This window comes from Cololabis saira, chromosome 3, assembly GCF_033807715.1.
Source record: "Cololabis saira isolate AMF1-May2022 chromosome 3, fColSai1.1, whole genome shotgun sequence".
In the NCBI taxonomy this organism is placed as follows: Eukaryota; Metazoa; Chordata; class Actinopteri; order Beloniformes; family Belonidae; genus Cololabis; species Cololabis saira.
Window position 1 is genome coordinate 29,447,344 of NC_084589.1, and position 23,860 is coordinate 29,471,203.

Here is a 23,860-nt window from a genome sequence, read left to right on the forward strand (position 1 = left end):
GTGTTGGTAGTTCGGGTCCATCAAAGTGGGTAACAATTGCTTCAATTGCAACATTTTCAAATTATCTTAGCAGATAAGACAGGAATTGTTTCACTCTCAAGTGTTCAGTTTCACCTCCAACATCCCTCCCTGCTCCTCCTGAAAGTTTCAATGTAATAACCCAAAGCTTGGATCTGGACCACTGCCATTGTTCTTTTAATATTTAGCTTAATCTCTTCTGTGTTGGCCAATGCTGCACACAGTCATCAATGCATCGAATGAGGAAATGGCCATTCGGAGGATTATTTTCATTGTATTTAATATTCTGAGGATGACAAAAAAAGAAAATTGTGCAACTGCAAAAGTTCTAAAGGTGAAACAACAAAGTCTGATGCCTGGTTTCATTGTTTTTGCTCAGTGCAGTGAGATACAATACTTGAGGAAAAATTCAATTAAAATCGCAGATGGTATACACAAGTTGTAGGAATGAGGCTCAGCAGCTTTTTGCAGCTTTAATGGCATGTGTGGCAATTTTTAATTTTGCTCACATGTACTATTGATTTGCCTGCATCATGGAGGAGGGAAAGAAAAAAACACCTTAATATTATTGGATTTGCTTACATGCATGCTTTGATTGCATACAAGCAAACGTGATAGGCCGGTCCTGTTTGGACTACAAACAGGGTACAGACAGTCGGGTTGAAGAATACATTTTCCGCTGGAGGTGCGGCTTGTTTGGATAGATGAGTTTATAATACATAAGGTAGAAGTGTAGAATTATGTTCTCATCACTTCAAACCATGAAAGGGTTGATTTTAATTTTGAAAAAGGACAAACATACATGACAAAGATTAGTTTTCAGAGAATTTATTAATGATGGGGGGAAAAAAAGCCTCTATTGTTTCTCATATGAGGATGATCAGCGTTTTGTTGTTATACTTGATTAGCTCTTTTTTAAAGTACAGAGCAGACGTGGGTTGGATGGTCCGTGACCTATTTCTTCTTAAGGAAATATCTTTTCACAGGCTTTCATATATCAGCATACTGATTTAGTGGGCGAAAAAATGCTAATGATACACTTTGGCCAACTGTCTTATCAATTGCGTTGGCTTTTCTAAACAAAAATGTAAAGTGATACATTTTCCCAGCAGCATATTTACAGATTCTTTGAATCTGTGCTGAGTCCAGCTACAGCAGTTGTATCCTGGTTGTCCTTCATTTTGTCATCCGTCCGGCTTTACCTTGCAGACGGAGATATATGATGCAAGCAACCTCTGCTTGTTTTTTTATGTCCTACAAGCTTTCTCCTTCCTCAAAGGTAGAAAGCGGGTTAAATGCATTTAGAGCTGGGTCCAACTGCTATTACAAGTGGTATCATCGGACCAATTGTGTCTTTAATGCAAAGGAACCATGGGTCCAACCTTGGCCCTGCACCAGTGCTTCTGCACCTCTCATCTCTCTCCAACTCATCGTGCCTTCCCCTCAGGCAGCGTATTGATCTAGCTGCTTGTAATGCCCGCTGTCAGCTCCTGTCTTGTCTGCTCTCCTCTGATCCCACACTGCTACCAGAGAGGGCAAATGAGGAGTGAGAGAAAGTACATGGGGTTGTGAAATGACGAGGAACATGTAGTTATTTGAAGATTGTTTATTGAAATCCACTGGGCCAGTCAAGGAAATAACTCATCAGTGATGGGTGATTGGGGTACAAAAGAAATAGATTAAAGACATGAAGGCAGGATGAAGATTTAGGATGGGGGTGTGTTTTCCTCTGTTGATTGTAATTGTTTGTCAATGAAGGCTCTAGAGAGAGACCAGATTGAGTAGGGGGAGTAGAGGGGGACAGATGACATTTGCTTGTACCAGGCAGGTGACCTGAATTGTTTATCAATAATGGTGCAAATTATCTTTTCCTGCAGCTGTCTTATTTCCCTGTTATCTATGTCTACACTCTTTAATCTGCTCTGTCCATGTGTGTCTCTTTGCATCTCCATCCCATCCTCTGATCTTGCATCATTTCACCCATGCGTCCAACAGCAAAGCCCCTCAACTCGGCCTCCGCCGCCACGGTGGTGGCTGGCAGTCAGTTAGCTGTGGTGGCTACCTGCGAGTCCGTAGATGGGCGCCCACCTGCCAAGATCTCCTGGGTGACCACAGCCAACGGTAATGCAACAACAGAGTCTAAGCCAGGGGCCGACAACACCGTGACGGTGATCAGCAAGTACCGCATGATTCCCAAATCGTCAGACAACGGGAAGGACATCAGCTGTGTGGTGGAGCACAGGACCCAGGTCAAATCAGACAGCATCAAGCTGAAGCTAGCCATTCAATGTAAGACCTGCCCACCACCCACCAGCAGCTTCAGCACACACACACGACCCTGCTCTCATAAATCCCATCGGTGTGCATGCTTTAACGTGCCTTTCTGTCCTCCCCCAGATCCCCCTGAGGTGACAATAGTCGGGTATGACAATAATTGGTATATGGGTCGCACAAACGTGGTGCTCACCTGTCAGGCTAAAGCAAATCCTGTTCCACTCTCTGTCAACTGGAAAACGTAAGTAGCGGCACGTCGTGGAATTTTCATAGTCTCGTCTGTTATTCTTTCAAGGTTTCTTTTTCTCATATTTTTGCCTACTTAATGTGCACTTCCAGGTTTGCTTTCCTCACAGAGCTGTCATCAGGCCTTTTATTATTAGTACCACTGCAGAATAACGCTCTGATTATGGAAATGGGTGGATCATTCCTTTTAATGGACACTTTGACAAGATTTAACCCTTCTGTGATGAAAAATACGGTGTAGCTTCATCTTTCCCTCTTACAGTATAATTTGCCATTAATGTAACTGTGACAAAAAATAAGGGGGGGGGGGGGGGTCAAGAGGTCGGATTTAAGGCTTGTACCTATTAGATCTGGCTTTCCTTATGTTCCCGCTGCATTTTCAAGCTCTGTGTAATAATAGATTTGAGGAGGGTGGAAAACTGACAATGGTGGGAAACTGCACTGCCGATCAAGATTAGAGGAGTTTGATGACACAGTATAATGCAGCTTATTTCTATACATTTTCATCTCTGTGCATAGAATCATTCATGACTTTCTCTTTTCTTTGGTCTCATGACAATGCGCTTCTGTCCCCGCAGTATGTCCGGTGAGATGCCAGACACAGTGGTGATCAAAGACAAAGAGTTGAAGGTGCTAAAGGTGGATGAGACTGTCAACACCACTTTTGTCTGCGAGGTGAAGAACCGCATCGGGATCAGCAAGGACCAGGTCACCGCCATAGTCAGAGGTGAGCTGGGCTACACAAACAAGCGCACATCTTTTAGCTTATGAACACACCGCAAGTTAAAAATGCTCCTCGTGTAGATACGGTGAGATTCAAAATGTTTACATCAGATATATTTGCAGATCCATCCGTCATTTATTATCTGCACGTGTAATATTTATCAAAAGAATATTTTGTTAAAAGAAGAGGCCTTTTTATGTGCTTCCCTCTGATACTATGACTCGTCGTCATAAATCCACTCATCTACTGCTCAAAATAGGTTAAAGTCAATACTTGGTATAATTTATAAGAGTTGAAAATGTCCAAACATGCAGATAAATTATGCATAATAAATGTATCAATAAAGCAGTGGGAATTTCGGAAGTAAAATGAAATGCATACTTAGGATCCATCCATCATATAAATTCTCCTGAGGCGTGCGCATGAAAACATTTATATACTGAGGATTGATGAACTGGAACCAACTGCTCTTACATCACACAAGCCACACATTTCCTGGTGTTCTGGGCTCTTACCGGCGGGATAGACGTCGCTCTACCTCACATGTCCCGTAAACACACACATACTCTATGCTGAGGACTGTCTTGGGTGCATAAGGGTAAGGTTAGAGGGTCCAGCTGCTCTGTCCTTGGTGTGTGTGTGTGTGTGTGTGTGTGTGTGTGTGTGTGTGTGTGTGTGTGTGTGTGTGTGTGTGTGTGTGTGTGTGTGTGTGTGTGTGTGTGTGTGTGTGTGTGTGTGTGTGTGTGTGTGTGTGTGTGTGTGTGTGTGTGTGTGTGTGTGTGTGTGTGTGTGTGTGTGTGTGTGTGTGTGTGTGTTCGTGCTTTTGAGTGGTATTTCTTTGTTTTATTTAATCTCCTTTGACTTTATATGTCTCTCGCTGCTTGCTATTAAGATTGCATGCCATTTCTCCAAGTCTCTTTGCATGCTCTTAATGAACTGAATCATCAAAGTTCCTCTGCCTCAGCGGTGTACAAGGTCTGCGGGCCGATTCACGAGTCGTAATGAAATTTTTTCCACAAGGTTTTTAAGTGTAATGCAATTTGTTATTGGTTCACATGGCCATGATGGTCCTTGCCATAGTTATTTTTGTTTATTTTTTTATTTGTATTTGAGAAGGCAGCCATTCATAATTCAGATCACAGAATCGACCATTGACCATTGGTAATTAAAGCAGGGACTAAAGCAAAGGAAATGAGCAGGGCTTTTATGAGAGTCTTAGTCCTTAAAACTGAGATGGCAATCAGTAAAAGTGATGCATTCAACTGGCAGTGATACTCTTGACTTTGAAATAAAGTGGGTTTTGTGGTCTTTGGTAACAATCATATGAGACCTGCACTTAAACAGTTAAGGTTCCCATGTTTATTAAATGGATGTATGTATTTCTCTGTGTGTTTGCGTGTAAGTGGTTACTTGTAACCTCTTCAGGTTTTGTAGAAGAAAAATTCGAATGGTGCCAGTTGGACTGAAAAACAGCCCATGCTTTCCCAACCCCCAACCCATCCCTGGAGTTTAGCTGCACCTTTCAACAGGGTTCACTCCTGCATTTCACCTCATACAAAATGCATTTCCTTGCACTCTTCTGATGCATGCTTGCACTTAACCTAAAGTTATTTTCTGATGATGTGGAGGCACCTTGTCTATAACTGGGGGAAGGGAGAAGATATTTCTCTGCTGGCTACATCTTAAGAACGACCCTGGATTTTTTTCTTCTTTTCCTCCCCTTTATTTCCCTCTCAATACCCCCTTCTTTCTTTAAGTCCCTTGACTCCTGACGGTGTCATATCGTGCGTCACTCCTCCTCTGGGGCCACTCTGTACTGCTGAATACAGTAGCGGTTTAACTGGCCTCGGTAGGAAAAAGGATATCGCCATCTCCTGCTGCGTCTTACAAGCAACAAGCAAGGAAGATGCAAAGATCCTGAGAAAAGGGGACCAAGATGGAGGCTGCTGCTTTTAGACTACAAAGACGGGGAGTGTGCACCAGGATAAATCAGTGCCAGCATGCAATCCTTAGTCAGAGAGGGGGAGTGGGTGAAGGCATAAGGGAGGGGGAGAGCAATGCTGACAGCATTTAAAAGTCCCATGTGAATCTTTGTGCCATTACATCCTATCTCCACAGGCATTGGCCTCCACAATTTCTCAGCACAGCGCATGTTTCTTTCACTCTCCAAGCCTCTCAGAGTGGATCAGTCACCCTTTGCTGGTTCAGCTCCTCACTGCTTCTCTTTTGCCTCCACCATCCCTTCCTCACTCTCTCATTTTTTTATCCCGCTTTTCCACTCCTCCCCCATTCTTCTTCCCACTTTCTCCTCTCATTTTCTTTTTGGTCTCTTTGGTTTTTTTTTTCTCTGGTGTTGAACTTCCTCCAGTTTCCTTGTCCTGTCATCTCCCTCCTCCATCGAGTCATGTTCTCTGACTGGCAAGCACCTCCTCCCTCCATCTTACTCCAATCTTGACTCAGTTGGAAGGAGGAGGATAAAATGGGTGCTAAATTCACCAGCAGCTGAAAGGTGACTAAGGCAACCAGCAGACGTCAGCGTGAAGGAGGCTTGTGGAGAGTAGATAAGTGTGCATAAAGTCGTTACAGTTGAGAGCTATGAAAGAGTGGATCAGAGTCAAAATGCAGATTAAGACAGATGTGCAGTGACTCCAGATGGGCGTGTGATTCAGACCTGCAGAGGCTAATGTAAATGTGTGTAAACAAACGGGCCTAAGAGGGGCCGACAGGCGTGAAATGGTCAGCACCTGCTACATGGCAGGTCCCCCTCTCCTTTTTACCCCACAGCTGGATGACACACGCACACAAACATGAGCCTACTCACGAGTGTGGCTGCTTACTCCAGCCTCCTGTCCGCAGTCTTGCCTCGTGCACACGGGGACGCAGAGAGGGATGGATGTCCTCTCCTCTCTTAGCCTCTCCTCCTCTCATTTTTGATCCTGCTGCTTAGTCACATACAAACATACTCCTTTTTTTATTCTTTCCATCTATCTCTTCCTCACTATCTCTTTGGCTGCAGTTTGCTCTTTTCATTGCTTATGTTCATCCTCCCAGTTTGCATATGCTCTCTCCTCATTCTACTTTATCTTTCTGAGGTTGTCTTTCAGCCTCCGCAAGTCTGGTGCTGAGCTCCCTGCTCAGAGAAGAGACTCCTGCCCCCAGCGTTCTCGCTCTCTCTCCCATGCCCATGCCATCTCCCTCTCTTTCTAAGCTTAACTCTTAAATAGCAGTAGCTGTTCGTTAATCACAGCTTAGTAGTTTCCACTCCTCCGTTCTGGGTTCCTCTCAGGGGAAAACTTCTCCTAACTTCTCCTCCATCTTCTTACTTGTACTCCATTCGGTACTAAAAATGGTAGCTTATCCGAACATCCAAAAAAACACAGACCCCACAGACTGCTCCCACAGTGCAGCGTGAGGGCCTTTTAGTTCAACAGAAAAGAGATTTCCTTTCAATTCTGTGCAATCCCTCCCCATTTTCAGACGTATCTAAGGAGACAGTTCAAGGGCAAGGGGGCTCGGCTGTTTTTCTCCGCTGGGTTAGGGTGTGTAAGCGTGCGTCTGCCTCCATTTGCCTGTCTCTGTCAGTGTGTCTCTAGCCATGCGAAAACAGCCAGAGAACAGGTCTGATGGAGCCAAGTCTCCCTCCAGCCTGCAACTGGCCCCCTTCCCACCCCTCATTAGCCCACACATACACACTCATTTGTTCTCCAAACACACACCGCTCTGTTCGATAACTTTAACAGTCTGACAAAGAATACTACAGAGCTATGCTCCAGGTGCTGCCCACCAGCCGATCACTGAGGACCGTAATGGTGTGCAAGTGTATGTGACTAGGACCACTCATGTTTCTGGGAGGCTGCTGTAACGTTTCCCTCCACACCGCGTCTCTCATTACTTGCGGGCATTTGGAGCGTAGAGTCAATTTGGACGTAACTTCATAAGAAGCTTGAGGTTTTTTTGGCTTCCACAGTATGCTGTATGTGTTTAGGGGGAGTTGGGGGTAGAGTTTACTTACTTACTCTCGATATGCATGTTTAGTTTTCTTTTTTTTTTTCCCCCGTCCTCCTACGGTTATTCACACAGCATGCATATTGCAGTGTTACTGCCGGCTCATCCAGAGGCACAGTTTATAAGATGAACCCTCTTCATCCCCTTCAATAAATTCCTTTGGTGCTTTGTTAGGATGCGTGTGAGTCTGTAGTGGGCCTGTACAGGGAGCCTGGGGTGGCTGCTTTACAGTGCCTTTTTAAAAAAAAAAAAAAAAAAAAAAAAAAAAAAAAACCTTTTAAATGTTGTCTCAAAAAGGTTAAAATAAAGCATGAATTATTATTCACAAAAGGATTTAACAGCACAGACTTTGAGAGCGACACTTCAGAAGTGACTTGATCAACGCATTAAAAGTAATTGGATGAATGGTACTTTGGGGAAATTTGCATTTAAATGTTAGAGTAATTCTCTTTGATGTGGGAGAAATGTGGCGACACTCGGGCCAAAGATTGCACGGAGATAGTTGCCACGTTACATGTGGTGGAGTGCCACACAGCCAGAGGTGATAATGTACTTCCTGTGTTCCTGTTGGAGGTGCACGCGGAGTCCTAGCTCTCGCTCATGTGTGTGAATTGCACTGTTTAGTCCTGCACAAGAAAAGAGAGGCAGTGTGCTAAGGGAGGCCGGTGGTAAAAAAATGGGAAAGAAGAGAAAACGTATACATCATTATTAATTCTGTCCATGGGCATGTGTTGTGTGAAATGCAGAGAGAGAGTAGTATTAGAAGTACAAATGTAAACTGGAGAGATGACTGCGAAAATGGGTTTTCAATGAGACAGCTGGTGAAGTGGAAGCAGAGATGGAGGGGGGAAAAAAAGGATGTGGAGGACAGAAGAAGCCAACGCAAATGGGGGAGAAAAAAAGAGCAGCGCACAGGTGCAGACAGCAGCAGAGTTCCATTTTCTCTCGACAAGAATCGGCGCTACAAGAGTAATTCTGTCAGCTCTCTGTACACTTAACAAGAAGGGCCCACGTCTGTGGGATTTCAAATGGGAATGACAATAAGAATTGAGCTGATTTTGCCACTTTCAAATTTAGGCAGGGATTTCAACAGCAGCGTCCTGCAGCTAATCCTCTGCAGCGGCTGGCAAAAGTGCAGAGACGAGAGCTAGAGCAACAGAGGATGTTCAGTGTTTCTAAGGGTTCCTGATCACTTTCAAGTAAGGAGTACAATTAAACATGTATTTGCTCACCATGGCTTTATTTTATTTTATTTTCTCAAGTACTAAATCCTGAGGGAAGCTGAATCACTGTAAATTTATATTTGAGAGGACTTGATTCCATATTAGTGTTTCTGCTACATTCAAATTTGTTGAAAGAGTAACGTGACAATGTTTCAGTAAGAGAAGATAAAAGAATGCATAACATGAATACGCTTAATCCTTTTAAGTATGGGAACAATATATACAGAGAATCAATTTCCCCCTCTAAAAGTAGGCTTAGTCTTTAAATCTCCAAAGATGACATGTTGGTCTAGAAACGGCTTACATAATAAAACATAAGCCACCTTTAATGTATTCAGACTTTGTTTTACTCACTAGATACGTTGTCTGCACATTTGCCATACAATATAACTGGAGCCATTTGTGGGGCTTTTTTCTTTCTTGTCTTTATAGTGTGTCACAGTGCAGTGACTGCAAATAACATTACTTCTGGCGGTCGTAAGCTTTCAGCCCACTGAGTTATAGATGATCGCATGGGTCAAAAACGGTCATGGGTCCTGTTTATGGGATGTTGTCAGTCCCCAAAAGCACAAAATGCCCTGAAGTCATGACCTCAGAAAAACCTGTGGAAAACTGTAACACCATTTCTGTGTTTCTTGTGGCTTTGCTCAGAGTATTGTCGTTAAGCTGTGACTGAAATGCGTCCATGCCACCAAGAGGTCGAAGCTGGCATTGATTCTATACATTTTTAGACCACTATGGGCAAAAATATAAAATGCCTTTCACTGAGAATTCCTTATGCTTTAACTGGGGACACTTTACTGCAACTATGAGCCAGATAAAAAAGAAAACAAACAAAAAAAGTGCTAAAATCTACTACTACATATTTATATTCAACTACATATTTTCCTACTACTTAGCTCGAATGCCTGCTTTAAAATGCAACATAATATGACAGCCAAAGTGTGTCAGGGGAGTGGGAAGAACTATACTGCTGACGAGTCATGTGGGACCTCTTCACAAACCTGATTTAGACGCAACTACTTTATCCCAGAAGTGTTCAGGCACACAGATGTGCAATTGGTTGGCTGGATTTTGCTTGTATCCTCTTGAGTCAGTTTTACAAAGCAATTAAAAGCATTTCCCTATTTTTTTATGTCTACATATGTAGAGCAATTGTCAATAACTTTATGATTCGGGTATTAAAAAATGGATCCACGTTGAGTATAGCAGCGAGCACTGAAGCAGCTCCTGTGGTTTACATAAGTGGAAAGGGTGCCAGTCTGCCCTCTCCTCTGCATTTGTGGCTTCCAGGAAGAGTTGTCATTCCGCTGTGGCACTTTGTCAGTCACTCAATCAACCACCTTCTCTTCTTCCTCATTAATTCCACCCTGCCTTACTTCGTTCATCATTATCACCGTCCTACTCCGCCTCCGCATGCCCACCACCTGTTCTGCTCCACACACGCCACCCTACCGCCCCCTCCTCTACCAAGTGTGTGTGGCTTGAACTGTGTTGGTTTTTTTGTTTTTCCCTCTTATGTTGTGATTTCTGGTGAGCCTTGTGCAGACCCCAGCTGTCGAAGGGCAACATGGGGAAAAGTGGCTGAAATGTTGTGACGTGGCTGTGGGAATGAGGACAAGAGCAGCTCTGAGGGATGGGAGGAAATGTCAGTATAGCAGGAAGCTTAACACACACACTCACGCATGTTTGACGGCACTGACACCTTAGGATTCTCACACACTTGACTGAATACACTTCAGATCAGAACCACTGACATCATCCTACCTCTACTTTTTCCCCCGTTTTCCCTTTTTTCTTCCTACACATTTTTTCTGTCTCTCCTTTTCCTCTTGTTGTTTCGTTCCTTTTAAAATTCTTTTCATTTTCTTCCATTTTTCTCTCTTCTTGCCTTTCCTCCCTCCTACAGAGCCCTCACAGAACTCTTCCAATGCTGGCGTGGTAGCAGGAGCTGTTATAGGCTCCCTGCTGGCTCTCCTTTTGGTTGCCGCCCTCATTGCCGTGCTCATCGCCCGTAGCCGCAGGCAGCAACAGGGTTACCGAGCCAACGGCACCGACATGAAGACGCGCATATTTGGTGGCGGCAAGAAGGTGAGCAAGAACGGCACAGGTGGAGGGGCAGGAAGCGGCGGCGGCGGCGGCGGCAACAACAACGGCCCCATCTACGTTTACAACGAGAGCTCGTCCCAAGGCCTCGGAGAGAAAAACAACCACCACCAGCCACTCACCATGGAGGGCCACCCTGAAATTGTCGCCACTACACCCACCGCCCAAGACATCCTCCTCAGCAGCGAATTATATGATGCAGAGAGGAGGAAGTTTGATGAGATGGAGGACGACGAGCGGTACGACCACTTCTCTGGAGTGGCCCCCATCCTTCAGCTTCGCCCTGCTAATGACCAGGACAAAATGGTTGAAGATTACCTGGATGATGACATGGAGTCCCAGAGGGATGGCTCGGTCATCTCGCGGACTGCTGTCTACGTATAAAGGAGCAGCAAAATAATGGAGGAGGAGGAGAAAAAAGAAAGCTCTGGAATTGTGTCCCAGTCTAAAAGAAGAATACCACTCTTATTTTTTGAAAATTGATTTTTAAATATATCCTGTTATTAATCACAGTGCAGCCCCAGAATTGACTTGTCTGAAACAGAGAGGGTGTGCGGGATATTTTTAAAAGGAGTGTTATCAGCTCCTTAAGAACTGAAAAGCAAACAGAGAAAAGAACAACCTGTTTTCACCGCTTCTGCTGATGCTCTTTCCATCATCGGGACCTTGACTCTTGACAGACTAAAAGACAAACTATATCGTATCGGAGTAGGAAAAAGAAATCACAATAGCTTGACAGTACAAAAGGCATCTCACTTGCCTTTTCACTCTTAACTTCACAAAAAAAAAAGAAAAAAAAACAGGTTGTCACAGAGTTACAGGATGTTTGCAATTCTGAGTCCTCCTGTGGAAAACACTTTGTTTTTGGTTGTGTGTTGCACAATGACATCTGGTGTGTTGGTGTGGTTTTAAACTAGAGAAGCATCGAATGCATTTGCTCATGTCATGTGTTCTCTCTGCTCTCTCCTCCTGTCTCTAAAACTCTGAACGAGCGTCCCTGCACACTAAAAGAGATGGAAGACTCAAAGATGGAATTGAACAAAATCCGAAAAGCGTTCGGCCCCTTTTGTGATTCACAAATTTAAAAGACAAATTTAATAAATGTGAGCTCACAGAGTACTTGAAACAACTTCTTAACAAGGTATTAACATGCAGACGTTTGTGCTGTGCCTGGAGCTTAGAGACTGTAAACAAGTAATGAGGGAATGAGGTGTAGCTGATCTGACAGGGTCGAAAGGATGAAGAGGCAGGATGAAGGAGGACTAGAGACGAGCGCGTCTCTTCTTTTCCCTTCGTTTTCATCCTCATCTCTTCAGAGCGCTCCTGACAGGAGGAGCTTGATTGGTAATGAGCCGTGAAGTCGTTCGCTTAGCTGGCACCAACAGATTGCCGCCACTTGCTGTTTATGACGTGGCGTTTTCTCTCCCTCCCACCTCTATTTTACCCATCATCCCCACGCGTCGTCTCTTTCTTCACCGCTCTCTCCAGTGTTTATGGGTAGTTGATGATTTATCCCGGGCAGTGAAGAGGTCAGGGCCACTGAGAGCAGGGGGGGGGGGGGTATTTTACCGCTCTTGATGTGTCGCACATTCCACTCACTGGACTCCAGGCCAGCCCGCCCTGACATATCAGGTCTGAGTAATCCACCTGGAGTAGCCATGCTTGCTGTGCAGGGACCCTCGCCTCCTCCCCCACTCTAGTAAATGGATGGATATAACAAAGCCTTGCCTCCAAAGTACAATGGTGTTAGGCAAGACAGATTTTCAATGAGGATCATATAATATTTCTTTCCATTAGTGGACGTTAAATGTGGTGAATTGATCGGGACGCATAAAAGGTTAGATATTGACTGATGGGCAGCGGGTGGTGAAATGGCCTTTTATGATGCAGCTTCAGGGCAGATTGTCTCCCGACTGTTAATTCATCCTTTTAACGAGCCACTAGAGGTTCACTCAGGCAAATATTACTCCATGGCTACTGTACGGCGCTCTGAGATGCTCTGTGCACATTTGCATGTGTCAAAGTTTCTGGACAATCGCAGAGAGAAGCTCCTCTAATCACGCTTTCCCCGGCCTTCTGATCAACTCCTGTGTGATCCCCAAGGGGGGGAATCTGGTGAGTGTTGTCTTGATGACTATCCTGACCTCCGTAAAGACTGCTAAGAACTGGGGTTGGCATTTGCTGCAGGTTCATGAGGTGAAAGGGGGAGTGACCCATTGCCAAGGGCAGAGATGACTATGCTTGCCTTGCGTTTCTTATATGGCTGCTTAACCTTGACCTTCTGTTGTAAGAGAAACACTTGCGTAAAGACCTTGTAGCTCGTAGACGGCCCTTGTTTGCCATTGTGATGGCAGTTAACCTTCAAACAGGCAGAGACGGAACAGGAGAGGGACACAGGAGGCGGATGACAAAAATAGAGACGGCATTTATTGTTTCAACAATGTCTGGCATGCATACTGTAAGCCAACGTGTTTGATAGGATTGTTGTCTAATGGCCTTAGTTTATACGTAAACGCAAATCCGGTCAACCTGGGGTACGCGAAATGTAAGGAACACGACTGATTTATCGCAACCACTCAATTTGAAGGTGATGTATTACTTATTTTTGCACTTGTCACAACTACAAATAGAAATGAGTGTAAGACTTGATTTTTAGAGGTAAAAATATCAACAAGGGACAAAACGTTATGTACATTTTGGTGTGAGGTATATATGTGTTCAATATATGTAAGCATTTTTATTTTTCTTGTGAAAATGTGGATATTTAAAAAAAAAAAAGGAAAAAAATTGTAAATATCAGATCAATGGAGCCAGCGCTGCCAAGAATCAAAAAGAAATGCGTTCTAGGTTCGGCTTGGTCTAAATTTGAAATGTCTGGGAGGGTATTTAGAATGTAATTTTTAAGTTGACTAATACCTCAGAAGTTTGGGTGTTTACAACACCCTGAACTGGCTGAGCTTAGTTTACCTGAAACGTAGAAATCAATTTGGTAATTTGGGAGTTTATCCGACTATCTGCATTCCCTGTTAATAACAAGCACATGTTATTTTTTTTGTGGACAAGTAGTTTCACTCCCACTCTTTGATTGATTCTCTACACAGGACACAAAACCACACAGGTAAACCTTAACCCCACAAGCAAGTCTGAGTCAGCTTTCTGTTTGTGTATAGTTGTGTGCTGGTGTGTATTGTGGTGATGCTCGCAGACTTTGGGACATCTGTCCTCGCCACCAGGGCTGTAACCTGAGTAGCCACTCTGTCACCGTGGAAAAAAAGTGGCAAACTGAAGATTTTATTGTGCATTTTGAAGACTTGCTCACACACAGACGCACACATACGGTACGTGTACATACGGTGAATGTAGAGAAACATTCGCCCACACACAAACACCCCTGAGTCTCTCTCATTATGCTCACTCCCACAGCCAAACTGTGCAGCAAGCACCTCATACCTGACAACTCTGCAGTCTTCTGACATAAGCCTACACAAATCTGTTCCCATAGCTGCACACATACAGATAAAAAAAAAAAAACAATATAAAAAACTGATAAGAAAAAAAGTTATTATTTTCCCTCTTTTTGCTCAGTGACTGTGTCAGAAAATGTGCCGTGTCCTGTTGGGTTGCAGCAAAATCTGCGCCCCTGCTTCCCAGCCTGTAACCGTGCTGAAGAGGTGACCTCTCGTTCAGGGGAACGCGGACCTTTCAATCTGTGACAGAAAAGCTTGCTTTTCAGGAAAGCATTTGTCTGTCCTGTTGTTCTTTTTTTCTTCATGGGAAGTGCAGCTCTCATTAAAGGGTCACTGCGCTGGCCTGCTCGCCATCTGGGATCCGATATCAGTGCTTTTAGCAGAGTCCTGCGTTCGCATCATATTTTTCTCTCACCTCTAATTCTTCGGACACCTCTGCTGTCTTGACTGCCTCCACGGACCGTGACACACACACCATGCCCACCACCTTAAAGGTTTGTCAGACAAATTGCTTTAAAAAAAAAAAAAATACCACAAGTTTATGTAGAGAAAAAAACAAAAGTATTTCATTTTCCCAGAAAGCCTCATACTCTGGCTGTTTGTTTGGCTCCAGACATCTGATGACTAATCAAAGCCTTAACATCTCTCATCACACTTGCATTACCGGAAAAAAACACCTTGTGTACATAGTATAAATATATAAATATGTAGCAGAGAAAAAGAATTACTAATTTATGGTGTCACATTCGTGTATTACTCTGTGACAGCAAGCATGAAGGATTTATTTTTTTCTATTACAGTTTCTCTTCTCCTGTTATTTTGCAGTGCTTTATAATTTATGTTTTCTGAGTGCTTTATTCTTGACTGCTGCGCTGTGATTGCTGCCAAAACTGGCAAATGTGCTTCTTCTATACAAGTGAAGTGTAAACAGACACCAACAAAACGGTCTTACCCCAAAATGTGCTTTCTATTATTGACTGCTCTGTGTAAAAGTTGTTTTTGTCTTTTTTTGTATCGCTTTGAATTTATTTTGGTCTTCAAAAAGAGAAATCAAATGAGAATTGTCGTCACAATTTTGTCATGTCTTTCTATATATTTTTTTTTCGTATTTGGTTGATATTAAAGGATTCTTGATTTTTGAAATGTTCGTCTTGCTGTGCGTGGTATGTTCCTTTTTTTCTCTCTTCTTCTGCTCTTTAACACTTGATTACCAGGATCACTGAGGAGCCAGAATGAGTAAAGGTACTGATTCCTCTTGATTAGATTTATAGATTAATTGATCAGGATATGAAGGGGCTCCTTTGTCTCTTGTCACCAAGCCCCCACTCTATTTCCAAACTCATTTCCTCGTCTGGATGTTTGACTTGTTTCAGGTTTGATAAGTCGGTGTGCATCTCAGCAGAGGTGTGATAACAGACTTATAGCAATACTGAATGCAGAAAGAGAGGAAGCCATTTTTGTAGATAAATTGTCCTGTACTGAAGTGTCATCCCAGTTTTTTCATTTTGGCACATCTGTCCTGGTTGGCTGAAGTAAACTTGTTGCCTTGGTAACGAGTGTCAGATATGCGTAGTTGTTTTAAAGGGCACATATTTCTAGCAGGTTTCCAATCTGAGCATGTAGGTAATGAGAACTGATGACACATTTGCACTCTTATTTCAAGATAAATAAATATTATTGCATCCAGAGGTCCCTGCAAGCTCTCATCTAGTAACTGTGCAGGCAGAGAAAACAGGAGGAATGTTTGGCTGTAACTTCAGTGGTTTTCCTGAAGGGAGGCAGTTTGTTTTCAGTTGGACAATTTGCCGTCCAAACTGAACCTCAGTGAAGGGGGTGCCTCTGAAAGGCGCATTGTATGCAATCCAACTAAACCACACAGGTTTTGTCAAATTTTAACAGAAAGGCAAGTGGAGGGGGGGTCTTTGAGTGTGTTAATGTATGAATGTGCTGGAATGATATGCGTTTTTTTTTTTTCCTCCAATGCATCCAAGTGCACCTGCTTCACCTGGTTTACTTATTATGAGAAAAAAAGTTCTGAGTTCCCTTCAAAAGGCCCAATCCCATCCTGCTGTTAACAGCCCTGCGATGGTCACAGTTGGGTTTATGTTGTGTCGTCGTTATCTGCCCAGTTCTCTGATGCCATCATGTATCTGGGTGTCATCCTGGCTACTTGTCACAGTTCATTTTTCCGTCGCAGGCCTCTTCTTTCAATGCAGCTATTTACTGCAAGTCCAGCCCACCATCTGGCCGCTCTAATTGCTTTGGATTTCAGGCTGGTGAGATATAGAGCACTTACACTCAGCCGCACTCTGACTCTTTTGGTTTTCTGCTTTAATGTAAAAGACTCGAGTGCACAAGTAAAGCTTTTAAGCTGCATTTTGTAATAAAAGCCTGGGCGACACTTGCATTTTTGTCTCTTTTACACAAAAGTATGAACATCTTATGAAAGCTGTGACCCCATAGTACACAACATGTTCAATTTTAGCTTGGAGCGGGAAAAAAACCTGAATCTTAAGCCAAAGCGACAGCATCTCTGCCACTATCAATGTTAGCTCATAGTGATGAGACATGGTGTGATGTCCCCGGGCAAATATGGCTAGGTGATAGTGGCCCTGTTTATACTAAGTAGTGTGCGTGTTTGTACATGTGTGTATGAGAGATAAAGTAAGCCTGCAAGTGGGCTCTTTGGTCAAATGGCATGTATGGCCATTCCACATGCACTGAGTGAATAAGTGTTTTGCTGGTGATTAAAACAGGATGTTTATATTTTAATGTGTTTATGCACTTTAATGTGTGTTTAACTACAGCGTGTGACTGTTTTAACTCATGGGTGCTTGTGCATGGCTTCATATTTAACTTCCAGCTCTGGCAGCTCTACGCATGCCGTGTTGATTGAGCATGTGACGATCTGTACATGTGGTGTGGATGAGCACACGGACTCACTTTGGTGTCTCTCCACTGATAACTGCTAACGCAAATTCTCCTTATTTAACCTCTCACCTCTGGCTCCAGACCTGACTAATAAATCCCAGAGTGAGTGATGGATGGCCAGGCCTGTGGCACGGATATCTGGGTGATGGATGTGGTGACCTGAGCCTTAAAAGAGATTAAAGTGTTCCTACCTCTGACCTCAATTATTAAAGAAGCTTTTGCATATTTTATTAGCTTTAAAGCAGCGGTCTTTTCTCTCCTTTTGTGCTTGTAGTGAATCATCAAATCTCCAGCTGTAGTTGTGTGTTGTGGGAGATGGTGTCTTTTTAACAGCCTCATTTTTCAGCTGAGGGTGACGTTTCCCAGCACTCTATATTTGACTCATAGCTTTTAGTCCTCATTATCCTTCATTTTATTTTAGGACAATTATCCAACATGAAGGCAATTAACAAATATTTATTGAAAGAGTGTCAATTTTCTCACTGGGCCAAGTCAGTCATTTGACCTCAGTCCAAGCATACATTGCCACAGATCAAATTGAAGGAGAAAGACATAAAAATGGCAGCAGTACAGGCCTGATGGGCCATAAAAAGACCTAGTAAAAATGTCTGGTGTCTGTCTGTGAGTTGTTTTCTTTCCCCTTCTACTATACTAAAAGTACAGTAGCAGACTGAGCCGTGCAAACACATCCGTGAGGGCGCACTGCAGTACTTGAAGATCATTGGCAAGGCAAATTTATTTGTATAGCACATTTCATATACAAGATAATTCAAAGTGCTTTACATAAAAAGATTAAAAGATGCATTTAAAAGTGAGTGTTTAAAAGCTGAAATAAAAGACAGACAGACATAAGTTAAAAAGAATTAAACAAATGAGATGCAAGAAATAAAGTTGGAATGCACTGATGGATTACTGAAATGCAGCAGTAAATAAAAAAGTTGTCAGCCTTGTTAATAATGATGTATCTAAATACTGTTTTAATGTGTATATATATATATTATATATATATATATATATATATATATATATATATATATATATATATATATATTTTTTTTTTTTTTTTTTTTTTTTTTTTTTCAAATTATGTGTCTCCCTTAGCAGCACAGTTGCTACCAGTGGTTTGTTTGAATTTCATAATTTTGATCATTAATTGTGAGAATAGTTTCCTCATTTAAAAGTATTTTATTTTTTTACTCTTTCTCTTGACTTTCAAACATTTCAGGGCGTGGTATTCAGCATTAGCAAAAGCACTGGGTGTCACACCGGGGCTGCAGGATGTCAGGCCCAAAAATAATGGTGAAAACCCTAAAAGCAAAACGTGATTAAACACAGGAAGCTTGAAGGCCTCTCCATTTTGAGAAAAGCTTTCCGTGTGAGCTCCAGCTGTATCCCTCTGTGGCAAGCTTTTTACCACAATGACATGGTTTATTCAGTGGCGGAAAACCTGGGGGTTCCCACTCTAAAACTTGATGGCAAGGGCTCACATGAAATAACATGGAATTGCTGATTGACTGGCTGCAACATCAGACCTTTCAGCTCTGAATAAAACGCCTGATCGCCTTCCTTTCCATTCCTTTGCATGTGCAACCCTTTTTTATACATGCAGATTTTAGATTGCTGGTTAGAAAAATTATGGAAGATGAAGATGTTTTGTTCAGACGTCAGTGTAGTTTTCCAAACATCTGCTTTCTATACCTGATTCAGGTACGTGAGGCTGCCGGTGCAGCCTGGGGCCACACGGAGACGAGCAACACAACCACGCATACTTACTGCTGTGCTGTTATTATTGTTCTCAGATCATTGAACTGACTAATCGGAACAATCAAGACCAGCCCTATAAACTGTCAGAGATGCCTTTTCTTTTTTTCACTTCAAGCTTTCTACTTGGACCTCAAAATTGTTAGTTCTTCTTGACAGTGAACAAGATTTAATGACAATAAGTCAATATTTGTTGACTTTTCACTCTTGGTTAAATGCAAACTCTGTCTGTACTTAAAGGCAGGTTGGTAGGATCTATTCCCCAAGCACCTTAAATATACTTGATAAGATTTAATAGTATCATACTTATATTTTGATGCAAATGTGTTTTTATTTAGGGTTACTAGTATTAGTGACATTATTATTAATAATAATAATAATAATAATAATAATTAATAAAATAAATAATCATTTGGATTAACTCATGCAATCAGGGGAGGCTTTCAAATTTAGTCAGCTTTTCAACATTTTTGGCCAGTCCAGGCTCACATCAAAATGAGCAATTGTATTGATCCACAATGTAAAAGGTAGTGAAACATTTCTGATCTGACGACTGTAAAGGTGTGACATAACTACTGTTTTGGGGCATTTTCTCGGGATAGAATCTTTGAAATCAAAGCTTTCCAACATGTTTCAGTGTTGTTGAAGTCGAACCATGATCTTTTCTTAAATCTAACCAGGCAGTGTTGGACTCTAAAGTGTAGATATTAGACAATTTAATTGTAGACTGGGTCTTAGCAAATTTATGGTATTACAGCCTGGGACATATGTACTCTGTAGTCTTAATATTTGTCTACACGGTATTTCCTGCACCCACGTATTGTTTTCGATTGTGTCTGCCGTCACACTCTTGTTTTATTTAATTTGATTTAGATCACTATTTTTAAAAGCAATCTCCCAAGTTGAGCTCTTAATTTCACACTGTCTGAGTCCATTTGTGACACATTTGGATGTTGCTCATAATTTGAGTCTGTATGTGAGCTGTTTGTTTGCCTGACCACAGTGGATTGGATTAGCTTTAAGAGCACATATTATGGTTCCTTTTGGTAGCAGGGTTTTGTTTTTGTTCTGAATTTGGGAGTCTTTTACTTGTTTTAAGCAAGTGAGGATTCTTTCGAATGTGGAAAAAAGTAATTTTAGAAACAAGGTGGAAGAAGAGTGGACAGAGTTTATATTTGTACTGTAAATATACGCAGGAAATTTTTAAATGCATCATTCTTGTTTCTGCAGCACTAAATAAACCTTTGGCCCCTTGTCAGTTTTGTTCACATGTATGTGTCTGCTGCACACACACGCACTCAAATTCAAACTAGGGCAGACAGGAGGAAGTGAATGCTCCTGTTTCCCCCTGGAGGCCCCTGGGTGTGTTACTCTTCCTGTCCTGTGCTGACTGAACTGGAGGTAACGGGGTTGTTGTACTGCATTGTTGGCCGAATGAATCTCCCTCGGGATAGCACATCCACGGCCGAGGGCAGGGAAGGGCAGGAAAAGAGGAACACAGCACGAGAGTCAGTATGGCAGGAGGGCAAAGAGGGCATGATGGTGCAGAGGGGGGAGATCTGAGGCCTTGGCATGGGGCTATAGAGCTACCCAGAGTGGAAATCTGACAGTGACTAATTCAGGTTTGAGTAAAATTGGGAGAAAATATGAGTGGAGGAGTATGCGAGGATGGAGAGGCCAAAAGGGCAAAATGCAGAACATGGTGAGGGAGGAAGGGGCTGATTTAAAGATGGAGCGGAGATAGCTGAGGGAGCGAAAGGAAGGAGGGTGATGAGGGCCGAGTTGTTGCAGCTGTGTTTATTCAAGCTTCTCACAGTTCAGATAGTATGTGCATTTAGGGCTGCATGTGCAAGTAAGACTGGAGAGAAGACGCTTAGACGTCCTCAAGAGTGGCGCTGACCTACGCACACCTGCTTAAATACTTGCAACCACCAGATGAAAGATGCACCGTGTGTGCTCGTGTTGTTGTGAGTTAAATAAACCCCAAAAGGTCTTCATGCTGTTACCTGGAACAAATCCTGTTTTTGACAATAAAACACACACACACAGAGCATCATGTGAACGCAGTATGACCACCAGGGAGTGTAGCTTTGAGCAAAATACACGCATGTCTGTGTATGTGTGTGTGTCTTTTGTGTTTGTGTGGATATGAATAAAAGAGATTATATCGGGGGAAAGAGTGGTTTGTTGCTGCTTCTAAGAATAGTTTCTGTGATGGAAATGATTTTGATGCTGCATGCAGTGTGTGTGTGTGCGTGTGTCTCATTTTTTGTGCATTTGCCCTGGAGTGTTGTGCAGATCAAATGCTCTTGCTGTTTAATTCACCGTCTCAACAAGCAGCTCTTACAAAGTACACGCACTCGCTGGCACGTGCACATCCACATACACTCTGATGTAAACTTCCCGAATGAGAGATGAATATGGAGATAAAAGCAAAATAAGTCTACAAATATTTGATCTTTGGGCCGTGAGGTATTCTTCTGGGGCCTGCAAGTTTGCAGTAAATGGTGGAGTGCATTCGTGTTTATTTGAGCGTGTAACTGCTGTGCATCTGTTTTTGTTTGTTTTTTTTCTTTATGAAACGTGCAAACTAATTTTTTTATTGTCAGGAACTTCATCACAAATCTTATCATAGTTTTGATGAACAACACATTTTCATGCAGTCATCGACGTTTAGCCAATTTAGATGCTTCTAAGCCTCATCAGATTTTATTGACGCAGACCTTTTTGTTTTCTAATTTGATTAGTGTCTTTCTAGCTTCAGTGTTTTATGCTTTTAGGAAGAAGTCACAACAATTACTGCACTATCTCCCTAACGCGGCGGTAGGCAACCCTGGTCCTCAATGCCACCGTCCTGCATGTTTTAGATGTCTCCGTGCATCAACACATCTGATTCACATTAATGGTCGTTCTCAGCTTGTCATCAAGGTTAATGACACGGTGGTTTGTATCATGGTGTGTTGAAGCAGGGAAATATCTAAAACATGACAGTGGCGCTCAAGGACCAGGGTTGCCTGCCCTTGCACAACTGTAGCACTCTGTTTTTTAGTCTTGAAAATCATTCATTCAGTCTCTTTCAGCGCAAAATAGCTTTCGATTACATCTTCACTTGTGCTGATTGGAAATATTCAAAACTGCAGCTAGACTTTGGCAAACATTTACACTTTTATATAAAAAGTAAATGATAATTGCCTGAAAACTCTGGGAGGCATGAGTTTATATTCAAGCTTCCACCGACATTCAAATATAGCAGATGTGGCTGATCTTCAGCAGTTGGAAGGTAAAAAAGTGAAGAAAATGCAGTCTGCTAAAAAATTAAAGCTGTGTTATACTAAGTCTCAACAGATTTTACTAACGTAGGATGTGAGGAAACATGTCTATTACATTCTTTATTTTTTATTTATTTACCGTGCAAATTAGTTTCTTTCTGGCCCGTGGCTAGCTCAGACTTAGAGATGCTGCCAGTGGGAGAGCGTGGGCTGTTTAATCCACTGTCTGCTATCCCAAACAATTAGGAAGAAAGCGGGAGCTAATTTTCCAAATTTTGACGGGTACTGTGTTGAATGAAATAGGGGGATGTAAAGGGAATATTTCATGAACAAGTATTGAGAGTATATATGTGTGCGTGTGTCTGTATGTATATAACATTAAGTCATAAAACTAATTGATTTGAAGAAGTTACAACTGTGCAAATGTTGAAATATACTGTTGAAAATACAGTACAAAAGCATCTCTTCAGTTATTTATCTCAAAGTATATTTTGATCAAATTATGTCAAATATTTCAGTGAGATGTCTGAACATTGTAAACTTTTGGGAGGGTGTATTTATATAAAATTTAAAGGAGAATATTTTTTTTTAATTTCAGGTTTTCTTTGACCGGTTAAAAAAAAAAAAGGTAGGGTTTTTCTTTGATTGAATGAACCGTCCAAAAAGGGGGGGGGATATTTTTTTCTACATTATAAGAAACTGCAGAGCTGTATATTTTTCAGAGCTTGTCCGTATAATAATTTTAGTTTCTAAAAATCACAATCACCAGTTGGGATCGATAATAACTGAGTCATCAAGCAGCTCTGTGTTTATCTGCTGTGTGGGATTGCTGTTCACATCTGCTGGTGCAGCACAGAAATGATGGAGTGGACTTGAGGATGAGCTTTCACTTGCAGTCCAAAGAGCTGTTATCTATGTAAGTAAATCCCCCTCTACTCCCCAGGTCTCCTCTGTTTTTCTTAGACACGAAGAGCCACACTGTATTGTGTCAGCTCCTTCCTCATACCAGACATTCATCTGTCTGGAATCTTAACAAGGCATTGCTTGTCCTGTAGTCATGGCTTCTCTCCTCTACTGCTTTTATCTCCCCATCGTCTGCTGAAGACTAAATGTTGAAGCATTGTTGATCTGTTGAGGGACATTCAATCACAGTGTGTCTTTTATCCGGTGTCACTACATCAGTATAATTCAAAATCTTCTTTTATCATCTCTCTTCTGTCATTTCCAACAAATCCCCAATCACTTTGCTATTGAAGTCACACGAAGCATTTTAAGATTGAAATTTAGAGTTTACTTTAACCGTTAAAGACTCTAGGACACAAATCTGTGTTCCAAGTTAAATCAGTTCCCTAGCAGCTGTGTGTAGTGTGAGTCACTTTGCTGATCAGTGGCCACGCTGCAGCTCTTGCTGGGTGTCCTCCATATGATTTTTGTCCCCTTATTAACCCCTCCTCTTTTCATGGATCAACAGTGATTTCAACCATATCGCTTGTCACTCAATGCCACAAGTGAGGCATCCTGGGTAACTCCTCAGAGGTTCGGCTGAAGTGCGCTTCAGAGTTTAATGGAGCTTTCCAGAGAATGGCTCAGCATTGCAATGCAAAGCACAGCCACGCCATCCCTGGTCCGTTTTGATTTACAGCTTTGGGCAGTGATTGATTCTTGAATGGACAAAAGGTCTTATCTTTTTGTAGGAAATTAAATGTTATTCAAATGTGGCTTTTGGCATCATATGGGCTCTACGTGAAAGGGTTTTATAAAGACTGTATAAACATTCCTGCAGATATGGAAACGATCTTGGCCACCTTGATAGTAATAGATGGTCTGTTGGAGTCG

At 42.3% G+C, this 23,860-nt stretch overlaps 1 protein-coding gene across 2 annotated transcripts in view; it reads left to right on the forward strand.

Annotated features, from left to right (window-relative positions):
• Window positions 1–23,860, forward strand: part of si:ch73-22o12.1 (nectin-2) — a 90,604-nt gene that overhangs the window by 33,485 nt on the left and 33,259 nt on the right. The window contains exons 4-7 of one of the 2 annotated variants that reach the window (XM_061717144.1): window positions 2,014–2,307; window positions 2,416–2,533; window positions 3,117–3,265; window positions 10,400–15,206. In XM_061717144.1, coding sequence (XP_061573128.1) covers window positions 2,014–2,307; window positions 2,416–2,533; window positions 3,117–3,265; window positions 10,400–10,980 — 1,142 coding nt within the window. In that variant the 3' untranslated portion in view covers window positions 10,981–15,206. Of the gene's footprint in view, window positions 1–2,013; window positions 2,308–2,415; window positions 2,534–3,116; window positions 3,266–10,399; window positions 15,207–23,860 lie in introns of those variants that run through there. The other variant, XM_061717145.1, reaches the window with a different exon arrangement.